Genomic DNA, 20,195 nt, shown 5'->3' with positions numbered 1-20,195 from the left:
ACTCCTCCTGACCCCTCCGTGCCTCTCACATGAACTGCTTATGGTCATACTTATTCTCATTCCTGTTCCCTGTGCCCCTAATGCCATCCTCACCCCAGTCACCTTTCATCTGGCCAACTCCTGCTTATACGTTACAACCCAACTCAGAAGTCACCTCCAGGAAGCCCCGCATCCCTATCCAGGTGGATTGGACACCACCCCTCCTTGGATCCCCCATTGTGACCTGTATTGTTTGGCGCATTGAAGCCAGAGTGACCTGGCTACAACTTTTGTCCCTGCTATTTATTAACTGTGTGACCATGGGCAAATTGCTTAGCCTCTCCGTGCCTTCATTTTCTCATCTTTAAAATGGGCACAGTATTTGTACTCCCTTCTTAAGGTTGTGTGAGGATCAAATGAGATCAGGCCTGGCAAGCACTCAACTGGGGTCTAGTATGTAGAAGGTGCCCCTGAAAAGTTAGCTGTCCTCATTACATTATCATTATTATGTCTCCATTGTTGCATTTATTCATGTTACAAATGACTCTGCTGATGTGGCTGTCCCTCCCACCAGTCTGGGGGATTCTTGCAGCCAGGGACCTAGTCACACCCCTGCACCCAGCATGAGGTAGTACAACACAGTGTAGACCACAGCTGACTTAGAACTAGATGCTGGCTTCAGCACTCCCACTCTATTTTATATTGTCTGCTGCCCCATGGTGGCGACTCGGAGCAAGTGTCCCAATTCCCAAGCCTCTGATCGCTGCTGGAAGCCAAGAGTTCCCCAAGATCCCTCCCCTTCCGGGTCCCTGGAAAGGGTAGAGAGGGGCTTACCCTGCTGGGAGGCTACACTGCTCCACCCATATAATCTGCTGAGCCCTTACTGTGTACACCAGGGGTCCCCAACCCCCAGGACACGGACCGGTACCAGCCCATGGCCTGTTAGGAACCGGGCCGCACACAGCAGGTGAGCAGCGGGTGAGAGGGCGAAGCTTCATCCCCGCTCCCCATGGCTCCCCATCGCTGGCCTGAACCATCCCCCCACCCCCATCCCCCCGCCGGTCCATGGAAAAACTGTCTTCCATGAAACCGGTCCCAAACATTTATTAAGTGCCTACTGTATGCAAGATAGGGCTTACACATACAGGTGAGACACAGTATTGGGGGGGAAAGAATCATGAGAAACAGTTTAATCTAACTCTCCCACTGAACAGGAAAACTGAAGCCAAAGAGGAGGAGACACACTCACAGTTATGCAGAGACCAAAGGAGAACCCAGGTGTCCTGACTCCCTGTACCATGCTCTCCCACTGGGGGGTCAGAAACAAGGCAGCAAAGAAATTTAAAAGGCAACGTCATAGAGGGAAACCTTTGCATGGTTGGGGGTTTCCTGTGAAGGGTCTGTGAAGAGTTCAGCAAGAGGAAGAGTGCCAGGTTACCCGCCCCCCGTGCCCCTGACAAGAGTGAAGGCTAAGCAGAGAGCAATTAGCAGTCCTCTGGGAAGGAAATGAATGTGGTTGCCACTAATGTGGGAGCTCTACTTTGGGGGATCAAAGGAAATGTCCAGAATGGGGGCAAAAATTTATATACAAGCTATCTCTTTATCGTTGTTTCCAACAGTGACAAACTAGAAACAATCTAAGTGTCTAGCAGTGGGAGATCAGGTAAGTAAAGCACAGGGTATTTCCTCAGTGGTATATGCAGCCATTAAAGATAGAAGCACTTATAATCATAGGAAAAAATACTCATGTTGACACCAAGTGAGGGCAAACCAGGCCACACGCCCACATATCAAGTGTGACCATCCCATGAATGTTGTTAGAAAACAGATTGGAAGGAAAAACATGAGAAAATTTCATGTGGTTGCCTCTGGGGGAAATATTAGAGGGGATTTTTATTTCACCTTAACTTTCTGTGCATTCTTAGCTGTCCACAATAGGCACGTATTACTTTATTTTTTAATAAATTATTTTATTTTATTTATTTATTTTTGGCTACATTGGGTCTTCATTGCTGTGTGCAGGCTTTCTCATGCTGTGGCCAGTGGGGGCTACTCTTTGTTGCGGTGCGCGGGCTTCTCATTGCGGTGGCTTCTCTTGTTGCGGAGCACGGGCTCTAGACGTGCAGGCCTCAGTAGTTGTGGTGCACGGGCTTAGTTGCTCCATGGCATGTGGGATCTTCCCGGACCAGGGCTCGAACCTGTGTCCCCTGCATTGGCAGGCAGATTCTTAACTACTGTGCCAGCCAGGGAAACCTCTGCTTTTTTATAAATTGAGGTAACATTCATATAACATAAAATTAACCATTTTAAAGTGAACAATTCAGTGGTGTTTAGTATATTTACAATGTTGTGCAACCACTGCTTCTGTCTAGTTCCAAAACATCTTCATCACCCCAAAAAGGAGACACTGTACCTATTAGCAGTCACTCCCTACTCTCCACCTCCCTTAAGCCCCAGGGAACCACCAGTCTACTTTCTGTATCTATGAATCTACCTATTATGGATATTTCATAGGAATGGGGAAACCATACAATATGTGGCCTTTTGTGTCTGGCTTCTTTCGCTTAGCATGATGTTTTCAAGATTATTCCATATGGTAGCATGTATCAGCGCTTCATTCCTTTTTATGGCTGAATAATATTCCATTGCTCTATTGCTTTTTAATTGGAAATTAAAATTGGGGCTGTGAGGATCCACTAGGGTATAGACAGCACAACCAGATAACAGAGGAAGGGCTGTGTTGATCTGGGTTGGTCCAGGGGTGGGAGACCTCAGCATGGGAAAGGCCCCTAAGAGGGCAGAGGGAAACAATGTTCTGTTGTTCCTTTTTGTTTACCACTCTTAAAAAACAAAAAGATTTTTCACTAAGTAATACATTGCTTATTTCACAGCTCAATTAGAAAGCAGGTTATACTGTGTGTCCTCTTCTGGGACTTGCTTTTATCTGCATAGATGGATCACAGCATATGCAAAAGACAAGTCTTTTTTTAATGTTATATTATCCCCATGAGCACTTTCTCCACATGTGCTAAAATCTCACTGTCCACCTGATATTTTTTTCTGTTTTTTTTTTTAACATCTTTATTGGAGTATAATTTGTCCACCTGATTTTTAATGGCTGCCTAATATTCTGTCATAGGGATGGACCCTAATTTACTTAACCAATCCCCAGCTGTTGGACAAAGAGGTTGCCTCCAGCATTTTGCTGGTATAAATACTGTGCCGTGAACATCTTTGCCCTTCGATCCATGCTCTGGCCACGGGCCTCCAGCCACCCTGTCATCTTCCCACAGGTGAGCCCAAGAACTCGACAGCCCCACTGAGCATCACCAATGGCACAGCCCCCACCAGCACCTCAGAAGATGCCATCAAGAACATTCTGGAACAAGCGCGCCGCGAGATGCAAGCGCAGCAGCAGGCCCTGCTGGAGATGGAGGCAGGCCCCCGCGGCCGCTCGGTGCCTCCCTCGCCCCCCGAGCGGCCCTCGCTGGCCGCCGTGAGCCAGAACGGGGCCCCGACCCACGTCAAGCAGGAGGAGAGTGGTGTCGGCGGCGGTGGCGTCAGCGGTGGGGGGACCAGCAGCAGTGCCACACAGACACCCCTCACGGTCCTGTCCCCCGCCGCCTTTGTGCAGAGCATCATCCGGAAGGTCAAGTCAGAGATCGGCGATGCCGGCTACTTCGACCACCACTGGGCCTCGGACCGCGGCCTCCTCAGCCGCCCCTACGCCTCCGTCTCGCCCTCACTCTCCTCCTCCTCCTCCAGCTACTCCGGCCAGCCCAACGGGCGGGCCTGGCCCCGTGGGGACGAGGCCCCCACGGCCCCCGAGGAGGAAGCGGCCGGGAGCGAGGACGAGCCCCCCAGGGTGGGCGAGCTCAAGGCCGAGGGGGGCGGCCCCGAGGGGGGCAGCGGCGGGCGACTGGCCTACTACCCGGCCTACGTGCCCCGCACGCTGAAGCCCACCGTGCCGCCCCTGACCCCCGAGCAGTACGAGCTCTACATGTACCGTGAGGTGGACACCCTGGAGCTGACGCGCCAGGTCAAGGAGAAGCTGGCCAAGAATGGAATCTGCCAGAGGATCTTCGGGGAGAAGGTAAAGATGGCGGGGCCCACCCTCGGAGGCTCCGGGGCCTGGAGCACGGGACCTGGGGAGGGAGGACCCCCCATCCCACGTCCATGGTCTGGAAAGAATGCGTGTGTGAGTGTGTGCGTGCGCATGCGCGTGTGCGAGAACTGGGCAGAAGCAGGATTCGGACCCCGGTCTGTGTGACCCCAAAAGCCCTTTGTCCTGTTTGCAGCTGTCCCTGGGCACTGGAGGAAGGGGAGCGAAGGGCAAGGCAGTTGTTAAAGCTGAGAAACCCTTCCATCTGGTTAGGAAATAGCCACCTACCCGACCCTGCTCGGGTACCCTCCACACCTCCCATGGTCCACCCACTAAAGGGTTAAGGCTCAGCCTAGCTCGCGGGGGAGGGGGTGTCTCCTGATTGGTTGGTACCAGTTGTTAAGTAGTTTTATTTCTTTTTAAAATGTAGATTTATTTTTTAATTAATTAATTTGGTTGTGCCGGGTCTTAGTTGCAGCAGGTGTGCTCCTAGGTTGTGGCTCACCAGCTCCTTAGTTGCAGCATGCGAACTCTTAGTTGCGACATGCATGTGGGATCTAGTTCCCTGACCAGGGATCGAACCCAGGCACCCTGCATTGGGAGCATGGAGTCTTAACCACTGTGCCACCGGGGAAGTCCGCGTTAAGTAGTTTTTAAACATCACCTCCGGCCATAGCAGAAGAGCAGGCATAGGGTCATAAGCTCAGAGGAAGGAGAAATTACCGGAATGGGAGACACAGGAAGGCCACCTGGAGGAGGGGGCACTTAAGGGGTCTTAGAGTCCAAGCAGTTTTTTTTTTTTTAAGATCTTTTTGATGCGGACCATTTTTAAAGTCTTTATTGAATTTGTGACAATATTGCTTCTGTTTTACGTTTTGGTTTTTTGGCTGCGCGGCACGTGGGATCTTAGTTCTCCGACCAGGGATCTGCATTGGGAGGCGATAACCACTGGGCTGCCAGGGAAGTCCTGAGGCAGGATTTTTGGACGGAGGGAAATTAGGAAGGGCACTGCAGGTGGGGGGTAGAGCACAGGCACACAGCAGGCACCTGGGAAGTGAAGAACGCATGAAGGCAGCCCTGGCCTCTCAGAACAGGAGTGGACGGTGGGCCTTAAAGTTCTCGGGGAGAGCGGTGGAGGGGACGGCCAGGGACCTGCTGACCCACCCTTCCTGCTCTGCCCCCCCCAGGTGCTGGGTCTGTCACAGGGCAGCGTGAGTGACATGCTGTCCCGGCCGAAGCCGTGGAGCAAGCTGACGCAGAAGGGGCGGGAGCCCTTCATCCGCATGCAGCTGTGGCTCTCGGACCAGCTCGGCCAGGCCGTCAGCCAGCAGCCCAGCGCCTCCCAGGGTGAGTGTAGACAGGGCCCCAGAAGTGCCAAGAGCCCTCACTCTTCCAGTCTGCGCGGTGGCTTCACTGCCTGGGTCTGCCCCACTCTGCGTCCCCACAGCCCCCGCAGCCCCGGCGCCACTGCCGCTGCCCTGAAAGAGTGCAGGTTACTCCTAGTTGGTGCCCTGCTCCCCTTTCATCCTTCCTTCAGCCACACAGGCACTGGTTTTAAACCTCTAGGTGGCGCCCGGGTGCGTGGAGCAAGTGGAACAAATACTCTGCACAGGGAGCCCCACCTTCCTTCCCATCCTGTCAGGAGTCTGCAGGAGTCTGCCGATTGACCTCTTCCTCCCAGCAATCCAGCATGCAGCCTCAGAATCCTTCTTAGCACAGGGCCTTGGGCAGCTGTTATCCATCCATTAATGGTGCACAGGCAGGGTGGAGTCTGAACTTTTCCTGGGTGAGGAAACTGAGGCTCAGAGAGTTGCCCAAAGTTACAGAGCCTGAGAGTAGAGGGATTGGTGCCCTGAGGTGGCAACTCCAAGGAGCTCAAGCTCCCTCCCCAGTGACAGTCAGTGGGCAGATCCATCAAGGCCCTGGTGAGATGCCTACCCAGGCCGTGAGGGGGATGGCTGCCAGGACACGACACCTGACCTGCCTGCTGAGACCAGAGAAAGGCAGAGACAGAGGCCAGACTCCGAGTCCAAGGACCTCAGTTCAGTCACTTTGTCCATTTCTAAAGTGGGGATTGGTCAATAGGACAAAAACCATACCTCAGGTTCATAGAAATGAACCAGATCGATGGGTATCAACAGGAATGGTACCTGAAACATAATGTCAGGGAACAAAATCTTATCTCCCAGTGATGATGTTTATTTTAGAAGTTAACGCCCACAGACAAGAAATGAAAAAAGGTGCCACCACCCACCTGCCTGCGAGGAGGGGCTGCTCTGGGCAGGGAGGGGCCAGGAAGAGACTGGGAGGGGACCGGAGGGCTCTGGCTGTCTCTGTTCCTTTTTTTCTTTAAAACAAACAGGGAAATTTGAAGCAAATAGGGCAGTGTTAATATCTATTAAGGTGATAGGCCCAGGGAAGTGAGGGAGGACTTTTCTGTACATTTCTATAGCTTTGAAGTATTTTATAATATTTTATCGTTGAGGACTAATACAGCTGTTATCATGACGGCGGTCATTTGTCACACACAGTGCTAACCGCTTGCAGTGTTTTCTTCTTTAATCCTTGTGTTAATCTGGACCAGAGGGACTGTTTGTCCTTCTGTTTTACAAAAGAAGAGATCGAGGGTCTGAATAGCACAGTGACTTGCCCAAGGTCACTGGCCAGTTAGTGGCAGAGCCAGGATTAGAACGCAAGACTGGTGGCTGTTAGACTCCCCCGCCTCCTAGGGTTTCCACCTCAGAGCCCACACTTGTGAAAGGGTCCCAAATCCTTTTTGTTTTTTGGTGTTGTGGTGTATTGTAATTAATTCATTTTCATTGTGGTAAAATTCACAAATCAAATTTACCATTTTAGCCATTTTTTTAAGTGTATGATTCAGTGGCATTTAGTACATTCAGTGTTGTGCAACCAGCACCTCTGTACAATTCTAGGACATTTTCATCACCCCACAAGGAAATCCCATACCCATCAGCAGTCGCTTCCACTTCCTCCTCCCCCAAAGCCCCTGGCAACCACCAAGCCTGCATTCTGACTCTATGGATTCACCTGTTCTGGGCATTTCATATCAATGGAATCAAGATAATATGTGGTCTTTTGTGTCTGGCTTCTTTTACTTGGCGTGGTGTTTTGAAGATTCTTCTATGCTACAGCTTGTGTCAGAATTTCATTCCTCTTTATGGCTAAATAATATCCCATTGGAGCGGTAAGCCACTTTTTGGTTTGGCTACTGTGAATAAGGTTGCTATGAACATTCATGAACATGTCTTTGATCACCCATTTTCAATTCCTTTGGCTATATATCTAGGAGTGGAACTGCTGGGTCACATGGTAATTCTATGTTTAACTTATTGAGGAGTTTCCAAACTGTTTTCCATAGCAATTGCAGCATTTTACATTCCAGCAGCAAGCCAACACTTGCTATTTTTCCATTTTTTACTGTAGCCATCCTAGTGAGTATGAAGTGGTATCTCATAATTTTTATTGGCATTTCCCCAATGTCTGTTGTTGTTTTTTTTTCTTTGTAATGGCAGGATTTGAGGTAGGGATAGAAAAGACAATCAAGAATAGAGTTCTTGGCATAAGAAACAGCAAAAGCAAAGGCTGGGTGGCAGGACCATACACGGTTCGGGAAGGGAGGTAAGTGCAGATGAGGGTGGACATCTTGCCCCCTGCTACCCACAGATCAGGACACCAGGACCCCAGGTTTGTGGAGACAGAGATTTGAGTGGTCCTGACTGAACTGTATTCACTCAAAAGCACCTCCTGCCTCCCCAGGCTCTAAGACTAGCGCATGTTCTCTGCCTCCCAGGGGCTGGTCGTTAGCGGATGAGAAGACCATGCTGGGCGTAAGCGTAGCTGAGCTCAAGTCCTGGTTTTGCCGCTAGCCACTCTGTGACCTCAGACATACTGCCTGACCTCTGTGAGCCTCAGCTGCCTCATCTATAAAAGGGGATACCATCATCCCTACCTCCTAGGGGTGTTATGAGGGTGACATGACATCATGGGTGTAAAACACATAACACTGTGCTAGGCATGTAAGTGCTCGGTAAAAGGAAGCTTCATGAATTACGGTTGTCATCGTTGTTGTATCTAGATATCTAGTTGTTGTATCTAGTAAGGAAGAGATCCGGCACAAGTAAGGAATTACAGTGAAGTGTGACAATGTGTAGTCAAGGTGCTCTTAGACCCCAAAGGTGTACACCTCAGCGAAGGGGCATTTGGGACTGTGTCTTCAAGGATACATAGGAGTTCAAGGTTAGGGGGAAGGCTTTCAGAGTGGGAAGACCAGCCTAAACAAAGGCACAGGGGTTTAGAAGAGCCGAGGAGGTTTGCGGGGAGAGGGGTAACTGAGGGGACTGTGAATTGCTCCAGGTCTGTGAGGTGGGCAGGGACAAGAGAGACCAGAGCCTTAAACACCAGGACAAGGAGGTACACGTTTCTTGTGCAAGGGGCAGTGGGGAGCCATTGAAGCTTCTGAAGCATGAGAGTGATCTGCTTGTTGTCCACAGGGAAGGAAGAACCCATCTAGAGCAGAGAGAGGCTCAGGATGTCCTTTCTAGAATCAAAGCCACTGCAGGATGGTTATGGGGCTCCCTTTACTTCCACTTAGCATACATTTTTATGTTTATCTTAACAAATTGCCATCAGGCACCAGTTAAATACTTTGAGGAAGAGGTACCTTTTCCTACTTCGCTGGAAGGCACCTTGTGGACCAGCACAGGGATTCCTAGACGCCCTGTGCCACACGCCCCTCCCTATTCGGGGCACCTCCCTAGGCACGTCCCCTGCCCTCCCTGGATTGTCCGGAGGCCCAGCTCACGCTGGAAAGTCCAGCGGGTGACTCTGATTCCTCAAGAGGTGATCCGCATTATCTCGAGTCCTCTGCAGGCCCTGAGCAGGATAGTTGCAAGTGTAGCGCTGTTTGTTTTACGGCCCCATTTAACAGATTCAGGAACTGAGGTTCGACAGAGCCATCCCACCCAGGATAACTTCTAAGTGGTTTTTAAATACGCGTTCACACAAAATGTCTTTTGATAAATGAAAAATGTGGTTTTAAAACTCACTTTCTTTTAACGTGCCAAGGTACTGTGGACATCTTTTCTTGTTCTTTTTTCAGCTTTATGGAGAGATATTTGACATAGAACACTATGTAAGTTCAAGGTAGACAGTGTAACGATTTGATAGATGTATATATTGCAAAATGTTTACCATGGTAAGGTTAGTTAACACATCCTTCCCCTCACATAATTACCATTTTGTTGTTATAGTGAGAACATTAAAGCTGTACTCTCACAGCAACTGTCATCTAGTACGGGATTGTTCACTACGGCCACCACGCTGTGTATCAGATCCCAGAACTTACTCATCTTCTGTGGACAGCTTTTCATTACATTATTTTTAATTGCTGCAGGGACTCACTGTATTTTATTTAGCTGACGCCCAGTAGTTGGACTTGTAGGTCATTGCCAACTCCTTTTTTTCCTTAACTTTCAATTTTGATGTAATTTCTAATTTACCAAAGAGTTGAACAACCAACTTCCTAGACCCTACACACAGATTCACCAGTTGCTAATTTTGCCATATTTGTGCTCTTTCTCTCTCGACCATTTGAGAAATTAATTGAAGACATCATATCCCTTTACCCCTGAATGTTTCCAACAAGTATTTCCCAATCATGAGAAATTTTACAATAATAACAATACTGTTACCTGACCCACCATCTATATTCAACTTTCCTCTGTTGTCCCAGTAATCACCTTAATATAATTTCATTTTTCCCTGTCCAGGATCAGATTCAGAATAACTTGTAGTTAGTCGTCATGTCTCTTCAGTCTCTTTCAGTTTGGACCATTCTTCTGCCTCTCTTTGTTTTTCAGCTTTGACATTTTTCAAGACTAGAAGCCAGTTATGTTGTAGACTGGCTCAGTTCACCTTTGTCTGGTGCTTCCTCGTGGTTAGATTCAGACTGTGCACTTTGGGCAGGAATATCACAGAAGTGATGCTGTGTCCTTCTCAGTACATCGTATCAGGAGGCACCAGTTGTTTATTTGTCCTATGATTGGTGACGCTAACTTTGATCACTTGGCTAAGGTGGTGTCTGGCAGGTAGCTGTACTGTAAAGTTACTGTTTTTCCCTTTGTAATTAATAAGTATCTTGTGGGGAGATACTTTGGGACTATGTGGATATCCTGTTCCTCATCTAACTTTCATCTGCTAGTTTTCACATCCAGGACGGTCCTTGCCTGAGATATTATTATGGCGGTTGCAAAAGGGGTGTTGCCAACTCCTGGCTCTAGCAAACAAGCCTGCCCAAACCATGTATGTCAATGCCAGATTGCAGTAACCGCCTTCTCTGTCTCTCTGTGGCCCACAGCCAGTCCCACTGAACCAAGGTCCTCGCCATCCCCACCCCCTAGTCCCACGGAGCCGCCGGAGAAGACATCCCAGGAGCCCCTGAGTCTGACACTGGAGAGCAGCAAGGAGAACCAGCAGCCGGAGGGACGCTCCAGCTCCTCGCTGGGTGGCAAGATGTACTCAGGCAGCCAGACCACAGGGGGCATCCAGGAGATTGTGGCCATGTCCCCCGAGCTGGACACGTACTCCATCACCAAGAGGGTCAAAGAGGTCCTCACAGACAACAACCTAGGTACAGGGTGGCGGGAATCAGGGATGCTGCCTCCCGCCCCGCTTGGCTCCTACTTGCCTTAAAGGAAAGTGCTGGCAGTGAGATCCCAGGCACTGGGGTCCTGCCTGCAGGTGCCAGTCAGCCCTGGGGCATCCAGGACCCTCTGGGAGGCATCTGACAATGACCTGGGTCTCTAGAGTGGGACACATGGGACACAAGGGAGGTCAATACGGGTCTGAAAAGGACCTAAAATCCTGAGCCCCCAGCTTTCAAAACTTCCTTCCAGGAGGACTTAGAGAATCCCAGTAACAGTGAGACTCTAACACAATCCTGATCCAGTGCTGGGGGCACAGAGGAGAAATCTGGATTCTTTAATTTTTTGAATCACAGACTCCTCTAAGTCTCAAATGGGAGTCAAGCCCCCCTCCCAGAGGGATACATACAAGCCCCAACTTTTCACTACAATTTCTATAATAAAAATACGGCATCTTTTTTTAAAAATACCAAATAGTACAGAAAAAAAATTAAAATTTAAATAAAAAAGTAAAGTCTCCCCTGCCTCCCCCTTCTCTGACACTTTCTGAACACATACAAGAATATATGTTCACCTAGTTTCTTCTTTTCTTTTTTCTAGATAGAGGAAGTTACACACAGGCTATCCTTATACTTGCTTTTTAACAATTAACACTGTTTGTGGACACCCTTCCAGTTTAGAATGAATAGACCACCTGCATTCTTTGTCACTGTTGCAAAATCTTTCAGGCCATGGATGCCCCACATTTTTTACCCAGCTGATGAGCATTTTGCTTGTTCCCAATTTCCTGCTGCCTCTGAAACTGTGTCCGTATGCGTCTTTGTGCCCTTGGGCAAATACAACTGGAGGATAAATCCCAGGCAGTGCAATTGCTGGATCAGAGGATATGCACATTGACATTTTGATAAAACCTGTCAACTTACTCTTTGACAAGGTGATACTAATTTGTACACATGAAGTTTGCAGACAATTTCAGGGATCCCCTGGGAGTGAAGAACACCTAAATTATGAAAGCGTTTTTGTTTGGCAGCTGTCTGCCCACCCCCATCTCATATTTTGCAGAAAGGCCTCTTCCAGATGCACACTGGGTGTGGGTTCCCCCATGAGTCTAGCCCTCCCTTCTGAGTTAGTGGAGACATTCCCTAGGTTCTCCCATGTCTCTGGCCTATTTCTTGTGTCTCCTGGGAGCACCTCGGCCCAGCCTGGGGGTTACAGGTTGCTCTCCTCCCCCGTCTCCAGGGCAGCGGCTATTTGGGGAGAGCATCCTGGGGCTGACACAGGGCTCCGTGTCTGACCTGCTGTCCCGACCAAAACCCTGGCACAAGCTGAGCCTGAAGGGGCGGGAGCCCTTTGTGCGCATGCAGCTGTGGCTCAGTGACCCCCACAATGTGGAGAAGCTGCGGGACATGAAGAAGCTGGAGAAGAAAGGTAAGCGCTGGGTAAACTCGGGGCCCCAGATAGAGTCCAGTCTCAGTCTGGTGTGGGGCTGCAAGAAATAGCAACTCCACAGAATATAACTGCAAGCCATTAAAACATTGACTACGCTCCCCCTGAAAATTCCAATAGCCCACCTCTCTCAGCATCCTTCCCCACACCGACAGCTACTCCAAAATCTTCTGTATATTGCGCAGAACCCCCTTTCTCTCTGATCCCTCCATCCTCCGCTCACCTCCCTATTGTGTCACCTCGTTTGCCCATTACCCAGCTTCTATACAACAAAGCACAGAACTGACCCAGCAAACAAGAATCCTCCCCTGTGGAAGTGGACAAGAAATTGCAGGGTCTTACATGGTCTCATGTTATTTTATATCCCTGAAAACATGAGCTGGCATTGAGTACCTGTTTGTGCCCTCCCAGTCTCGTGCTGTGAAGAAGGGATTCTGGGATCTCAAGAAGCTCAGGGTGCAGCTGGGAGATAAGATACAAGGAGTTAGGAAGTTGTCACCCAGGGCACCACGGCAGTTCACGATGAGGGCCCAGGGTCAAGCCAAGCTGTGAGCGGCACGTGGGGCAGGGCCGGGTCCGGCTGTTGGCATCAGACAGCCGTACAGTTGAGAACTTGTCCTGCCGCTTCCTGGCTCTGGGACCTTGGGCAAGTTACTTCCCTTCTCTTTGCCTCATTCTTCTTCATCGGAAAGTAAGAGTCACAGCATTGACCTCAGGGCATTGCTGTGAGCATTAAGTGGGACCCTAATGCCTTACTTCCTCCATTCTGAGGTGTGCCTTTTTTCCCCTACGTTTTGACAATTTGAGGCTGAGATGCGTCATGCAATTACTATGTTCATTTAAAATTAATGTCCTGCCCCTGCCCCCAACAAAAGTAGTGAAGTTCAGGGACACTTCTGACAATCAAGAGAACGCTCCAGAGCACCCTTTTTCGAGCACTTCCTGTCTGTGAGGCGAACCTTCTACATATGTTAACAATTAGAGTGCTAATGACCAGGTGTGTGTAGGCGAGCGTCTGGCTAGGAGGAAGTGAAAGGAGAGTAAGAAAGGAGAAAAGGCTGAGTCTGGGCGGGGCTCCCTGCATTTGGGGCATGGAGGGCTTTGAGGACCGCTGGCTGATGCTTGGTTCAGCTCGGGTAGCAATGGGCCTCTGGTCGGCCGCTCTCAGCCCGCCCCCCCTCCCTCCCCCACCCGCCCGCCCGCCCCAGCCTACCTGAAGCGCAGGTACGGCCTCATCAGTACCGGCTCAGACAGTGAGTCTCCAGCCACCGGCTCCGAGTGCCCCAGCCCCTGCCTGCAGCCCCAGGACCTGAGCCTCCTGCAAATCAAGAAGCCGCGAGTAGTGCTGGCCCCTGAGGAGAAGGAGGCACTGAGAAAGGCCTACCAGCTGGAGCCTTACCCCTCCCAGCAGACCATCGAGCTCCTCTCCTTCCAGCTCAATCTCAAGACCAACACCGTCATCAACTGGTTCCACAACTACAGGTAGGGATACTGAGTGGGTGGCCACTGGGAGGGTGGGCAGGGGTCTCAGCCGGACCCCCTTCCCTGTCCCGGGGCCTGCAGGGAGCCCAGCATGGCCTCTGGGAGATAAGAGGACCATATTTCTAGGTGTTTAGCTTTCTAACATAGGCAGACCTGGATCTATTGATAAATCCCAGCTCAACCATTTCCAGCTGTGAGGCCTGGGCAAGGGACTTCACCTCCCTGAGCGTCGGTCTTCTAACCTATAAAATGGGAACCCTAACGGGATCTACTTCATACAGGTGTCCTGAGGATCTGATGGGCTCACGTATTTACATAAAATACCCGGCACACAGTTTGTGGTAGGCGTTGACATTATTATTGTCACTGTCTTTATTATGACTTCACCCAGCTTGCTCCGCGTCTTTGAAGGGACAGGGAATGGTGTTTGGGGCACAGGCCCGAGGAACCCTAACTACCCACTGAACCTTGTGTCAGAGCCCCGATTTGGGGCTCTTGGCCTCTCCTACTCCTAAGGCCAAAGGAAACCCCTGTGGCAGCCCCTCGGGCACCACCCACCTCGGGGAATGGGTGACTCCTGTTTCTGTGGTGCCTCCTCCCACTCTCGAGTCCCTAGTCTTCGGAGTAGCTGACCTGCAGTGGGCGGGGCTGCCCGGGAATTTCGTCCCGGGGCTGGGCTGGCTGAGGGCATTGACTGGCTGAGTCCAGCAGTTTCCAAGGAGACCGCAGAAGGGCTTCCTGAGAGCCCTGCAGAGAAGGGTTGATGGGATTTCAAGGACCATCTCTGAGGCACTCCCCACCAAGCCTGCTGAGCAAGAAATGTCTCTGGTGCCTCTGTGGTGCCAGAGAGGAGAGTCTCTTGATCCCTAAGAGAGAAGAGGAACGAGGAGCCTGGAAGGGTGGAATGCCTGAAGTCTCTCTCCACAGCCCAGGCATCGGCATCACACAGACCTGAGTTCAAGTCCCACCTTGGCTGTGTGTTATTGGGCAAATCACTGTACCTTCCTGTGTCTCATCCCTATTTTACAGATAAGGAACCTAATACTTAACCCCACAATGCTGAGTTGAGGATCAAATGAAATACTTCGAGCGTACATACTTTGTGAAAGATTGCTTATTATCTTGCTCAGACCCAGAGCCTGCCAAACAGCAAATGACATAGGTCCTTAAAGCCTCACGCCCTCCTTCCCTCCCAGGGGACATTCTCTCCCCTCTTGTTTCCCACGGGAACTGAGCCCCCTGTTATTATTCAATGTATTCATTCAATAAATATTTGCCAGTATGCACAGTGAGCTGGGGTCAGGAGATACAGGGGTTCAAAGCTATCATCCCTGCCCTAGGGAGCTTAAAATCACAAACCAGATAATTTTGCAACAGCCTAATAAATGCTGTAAAACAGGAGTGAATACGGGGCTGAGGGAAAAGGGAATTCTACCTAGGGAAAACTTTATAGAGAGGTGGCCTTTGAGCTGGGCTCTGAATGAGCAGAGAGAATTCCACTCCCAAAAGAAACCACTCTCAAAGTGGTTATAACAATTATAACTCTCAAAGAGTTATAATTGTAGAATACATTACTTCATTTAGTAAATGTTTATTGCACACCAACTCTGTACCAAGCACCAAAGAGAACAAGACAAAGTCCTTGCCCTTAGCATCTCTTACAGAACAGCAGGGAAGGTCACTATTAAATGAGTGCTTATATTACTGTATCATTACAACCTTCAGTGAGCTCTAGGAAAGGTGAACAATAGGGTGTTTTCAGAAAAAATTACCAGGGAGGACCTGCTATAGACTTGAGAGCCGGGAATTGAAGAAAATAACTAATTTTTACTATGGTGTAAATGACTATTAGCCTCATATTTATACTTGATCTACAGTTTGGGAACTCTAATGACAGAGGCTCAGGCATTGAGCCATCCCAAAACACCCTCAGATCCCACCTTACCGGAAACGACTAGCGCTCCCCCTGGTCCCAGCAGCTTTTCCCTCTAGAGGGGACTGAAGGAGATGACAGAATCTCCTTGGAAGGTGGGCAAGGCCACCTTTGTGGAGGGATTAGGGACTGAGAGAGAGAAGTGAACCAGATCACCCTTCACAGTCCCTCCAGGCTCAGGATCCTGGGATGGGGCCCCATCCCCAACCTGGTCAGGGAGCCAGGGAGGCAGGAGAGTGTAGCCGGACTGCTGGGTTCAGGGCCCAACTGCACTACTTGCTGGCTGTGTGACCGTAGCAGTCCCAGTACCTCTTTGAGCCTTGTAATCTTTGTCGGTGGGAGTGAGACTAGTATCCTGCTCATAAGGTTATTATGAAAAATAAATGAAATAACCTGCAGAAGTGCTTGGCCCCGCACCTGGTACATGATAAGCACCCATCATTATGATGTTTATAATTAAAATTTATAAATGTGAGTATTATTTATCAGTAACATGTACTTTATTATTAATGTGATAAATAATGGTATGAATATAATATATGATGTCATTAATAAAAAAGGGCAGAGGGCTACAGCATTGAAGATAGATGCTGAGGAAGCCCTGTCGCTCTATGACCTTGGACGAGTGATTTGACCTCTCTGGACCTCATGCTATTAGGAAAATAGTTAATGGAGTTAGACCCATTCCTATCATTTCCTGCTCTAAAACATATAAGCTTCCCTCTGACAACAGGGAGGCCGTTGAAGTGAAGAGAGGATGGGCTCTGGACTGGAGTTCAGCGTGCCCGGGTTCTGTTCCCAGCTGTGCCTCTGTGTGCCTCGGTGACCTAGACAGGTTATTCTGTGTGCCTCAGTTTCCCCTTCTGGGCTGATGTCTAAGAGGCCCTCCAGGAAAGAAGCAGGGGGTTACTGGCACAAACTAGATCTGGGTTTGACTTTGAAAAATGCTCTAAAACAGCACTGTCCAATAGAAATACAGTGAAAGCCACATATATAAAATTTTCTAGTAACCACATTAAAAGAAAATAAAAATAAACAGGTGAAATTAATGTGATAGTATATTTTATTTAGCTCAGTATATACAGATATAACCATTTCAACATGTAATCAGTATAAAAACTTTAATAATGAGAGAGCCACATGTGACCAGTGGCCACTGCACTGGACAGCACAGGTCTAGATTGTGAGCTTTGGGATCCAACAGTCCTGAGTTCAAGTCCTTGTTCTGCCACTTATTGGCTGTGAAACCTGGGGCAAGTCATTCAACATCTCTGAGCCTTGTTTCCTCCTCTATGAAGTGGGGATAATAATAGCACCCACCTTGCAGAGGTGTTGAGAGGACTTATTAAGATGCTGCATGTGAAGAAGCTTATGCCTAGTGAGCCCCCAGGGAAGTGGGTGGGGTCAGAAGGCCACTCACGCGATTTGGCTCCAGGGTTAGCCGGTCCCGTCCAGCCCCTTGCTCACCGCCGTCTCTGCCCCAGGTCCCGGATGCGCCGGGAGATGTTGGTGGAGGGGACCCAAGAGGAACCAGATCTCGACCCCAGTGGGGGTCCTGGCATCCTACCGCCAGGCCACTCCCACCCAGACCCCACTCCGCAGAGCCCCAGCTCTGAGGCTGAGGACCAGAAGCCTACCGTGAAGGAACTAAAGCTTCAGGCGGGTCCCGAGGAGAGCATCACACCCCTGACCACCCAGGACAAGACGCAAGTGAGGGTTAAAGAGGAACAGACTGAGGAGGAGGCAGGCAGCCAGGACTCAGAGGAGCTGGACAGAGGCCAAGGTTCCCCCAAAGAGGCGCATCCTGACCCTCTGGGTAACGACGGACTCCCAAAAGCAGCCCCAGGGCTCCTCCTTCCAGGCGGGACCACCCCAGCCTGCCCCTCGCTACAGCCCCTCCAGGAGAGCGAGGGCGGGGAGTGGCTACACCCGGACCCTCTAAGCTTTAAGTCGGCCTCAGAGTCCTCACGCTGCAGCCTGGAGGTGTCGCTGAACTCCCCCTCAGCTGCCTCCTCGCCAGGCCTCATGATGTCTGTGTCACCTGTTCCTTCCTCTTCAGCCCCCATCTCCCCATCCCCACCCGGCACCCTCCCTGCCAAAGTGCCGAGTGCCAGCCCCACTGCCGACGCAACCGGGGCCTTGCACCCCAGCACCAAGGTGAACCCCAACTTGCAGCGGCGGCACGAGAAGATGGCCAACCTGAACAGCATCATCTACCGGCTGGAGAGGGCTGCCAATCGCGAGGAGGCCCTGGAGTGGGAGTTCTAAAGGTGGGGGCAGGGGGCTCGCCGCGGGGCCACCTTCCCTCTCACTCAGGGCCAGGTAAGGAAGGGAGGAGCTCAGCCGTCAAAACGGGGACCGCAGTGTCGCGCCGCTTGACATTTTTGGTTGTGATCCCGGTTCTGTGAAGTCGTGAGCGAGCAGGTGAGGCGGGTGCCTCTGCTTCCCCTTTTCAGCAGCCCCTGCCCCGGGGAGCACCCCCTTCTCCACTCTGGCCCCTCTACAAGAGGCAGAAGCAAAGTGACGCCACATTTTCCCCTGGAAACTCCAAACTCTTTTAGAAAAGTAAATATTTATAGACCTCTTTTAGATATTTTAATAAAGGATCCTTTGGAATTTATTCCCAGCTGATGCTGTTTTGATATTACAGAGAGTTATGAAATCAGGATACCGTCACAACTGTTGCGAAGTATACACTGAAGTTGTGTCATTTTTGCCACTAGATGAGATTAAAAGGAGACAGTTGTTCAAAGCCATCACAAAACACTATAAGACTGACCAAAATTTAGATAACCTTTGAACCACGGTTTTTTCCCATGTCTGTCTGTGAGACACAGTCCATTGCTACTGCCCTTCCAGAAACCACGTTGAAAAGAGAAAGTCCAGAAGACTCTAAATGAAAACCTTGATGCCGTTGAGGATGTGTTGCATTCTGGTGGTCTGTTTTGCAACCTTGATATCACAGAACGTCCCATGCCGTTGTAAATGTTGTAGGGATGTGGGCTGTGGCCGACCATCCTACCTGAGATGTAAAACATGGTACAAAACAAACTGCTCACACTCCCTCTTGTCAGAAACCTGTGGACCGCAGGGGGTAGACAGTCCATCTCGTCCGTCTGTAGACAAGATGTGGTTCCGAATCCTTTGGAAAGCCAGGTATGGGGGTAGGTGATTAGAGGGTGGCGCTCGAACCAGAGTGACCCCATCCCCCAGCCTGAGTCGTGGCCACAGTGCAGGAAGTTTCCCTACTGGCTTTCCAGAGCAAGACTGTGGCCACCATCTTCCTCTTCTTTGTGTTTTAAGAAAATAACAGCGTTGGTCATCCCACAGACACCCAGCTCGGCACCCAGCACCGAAAAGCAGATCATCCAGCTAGAGAACCCAGCTCCCCGTCTCATCATCATCTTTCTCAGTTGACCCTGATGCTTTCCGGAAAGCGTCTGCGCCTCCAGGCTTACGCAGAAGGAAGCTAAAAGGCTGAGCTCACCTCAGCATGACCACCATATCCCTGTCTCAGGTCCAGCTTCCTGCCTCCTAACACAGGACCTCTTTGAGAACAAAGACTCAACCCCTCAACTCAAAGAAGCTCACCCTCCAGTGTCTTCATTATCCTGGTTTTTAGGGGAAGAGTTCCCAATTTGGATGGAACAGCCACTGTATTGGTTGTTGAATCTCTCCTGTTATTATTTCTTTTACTTTTTCAAACTCTGTGGGAAGGTTGAGTTGGGTGGCTGCCCAGCTGAATCCAGACTGACGATAAAAAGGTGGTCATAACCGGTGCCAACCCAGTACCAGGGGGAAAGATGGCTGACAGGGGTTTCAAGGATGCAGCGAACATTTTGAAACCCAGGCCAGCAAAATCCAGTGACCAGAAGGGGTCATTTGAGGGGTGTTCCAGAAATCTCAACTCTCATGCACCCAGCCCAGGCTGCAGTCTCCACACCAATCAGTGAAGAACAATGCAAACCGTGCAGGAAAACCTCCTTTTCCATACACCCAGGCTATGCATTGAAGAGTTTTCCACTGTATACATTTTTATCCAGATGAAGGTATTTTTATATTTTGACAATAGGAAACAGTGACCAATTTTCAGAGTAATCAAATCTGGAACAAACGAAACATCTCATTTTAGCCACCCTGTCCCAATTAAGGCAACCGTGGGGGACACACCTCTTTTTACTGTTGAAACCCACGCAGCATTGAAATCCAGGCTTACATGCAGACTGCAGTCCTTAGAGGACTAAATCTGGCTTTTGTGTGACGGGATTTGATTAAGCACCTAGTATAGTCTTTTGAACACGGAAATCCTGTTGTACTTAAAGCTAGCAGACCTGTGAACAACTTCGTCAGGTTCACGTCCTATAACGGTAAACACAGAACAAATACCCGTAAGACTGTTTCTATGAGAGATTGATGAACTTTGTTTAAATTAAAAAAAAAAAAAAAAAAGGAACACGTTCTGTAATAAATGCGTCGCTCAATACAGAATTGTATAATAACATCTGGGTGTCCTGCTTGCTTTGTTCTGGAGCTGTGCGTACAAATTGGGGGGTCAGATTTGGCCCTCGGGTGTTTTACAAAACGGTACTTT

The 20,195-nt window shown here is 49.8% G+C and overlaps 1 protein-coding gene across 15 annotated transcripts in view; it reads left to right on the top strand.

Annotated features, from left to right (window-relative positions):
• CUX2 (cut like homeobox 2) overlaps window positions 1-20,105 on the top strand; it is a 271,019-nt gene extending 250,914 nt beyond the window's left edge. For 14 of the 15 annotated variants that reach the window (XM_067015971.1, XM_059040793.2, XM_067015979.1 and 11 more), the window contains 6 exons: window positions 3,273-4,072; window positions 5,269-5,428; window positions 10,458-10,730; window positions 11,983-12,171; window positions 13,398-13,671; window positions 17,089-20,105. In XM_067015971.1, the coding sequence (XP_066872072.1) occupies window positions 3,273-4,072; window positions 5,269-5,428; window positions 10,458-10,730; window positions 11,983-12,171; window positions 13,398-13,671; window positions 17,089-17,872 (2,480 nt within the window). In that variant the 3' untranslated portion in view covers window positions 17,873-20,105. Of the gene's footprint in view, window positions 1-3,272; window positions 4,073-5,268; window positions 5,429-10,457; window positions 10,731-11,982; window positions 12,172-13,397; window positions 13,672-13,952; window positions 16,085-17,088 lie in introns of those variants that run through there. The other variant, XM_067015981.1, reaches the window with a different exon arrangement.
• Window positions 20,106-20,195: the final 90 nt, after the last annotated feature.

This window comes from Kogia breviceps, chromosome 15 (genome assembly GCF_026419965.1).
Source record: "Kogia breviceps isolate mKogBre1 chromosome 15, mKogBre1 haplotype 1, whole genome shotgun sequence".
NCBI lineage: Eukaryota > Metazoa > Chordata > Mammalia > Artiodactyla > Physeteridae > Kogia > Kogia breviceps.
The sequence above is the reverse complement of the archived record's forward strand: the minus strand, read 5'-3'. Positions and strand labels throughout refer to the sequence as shown.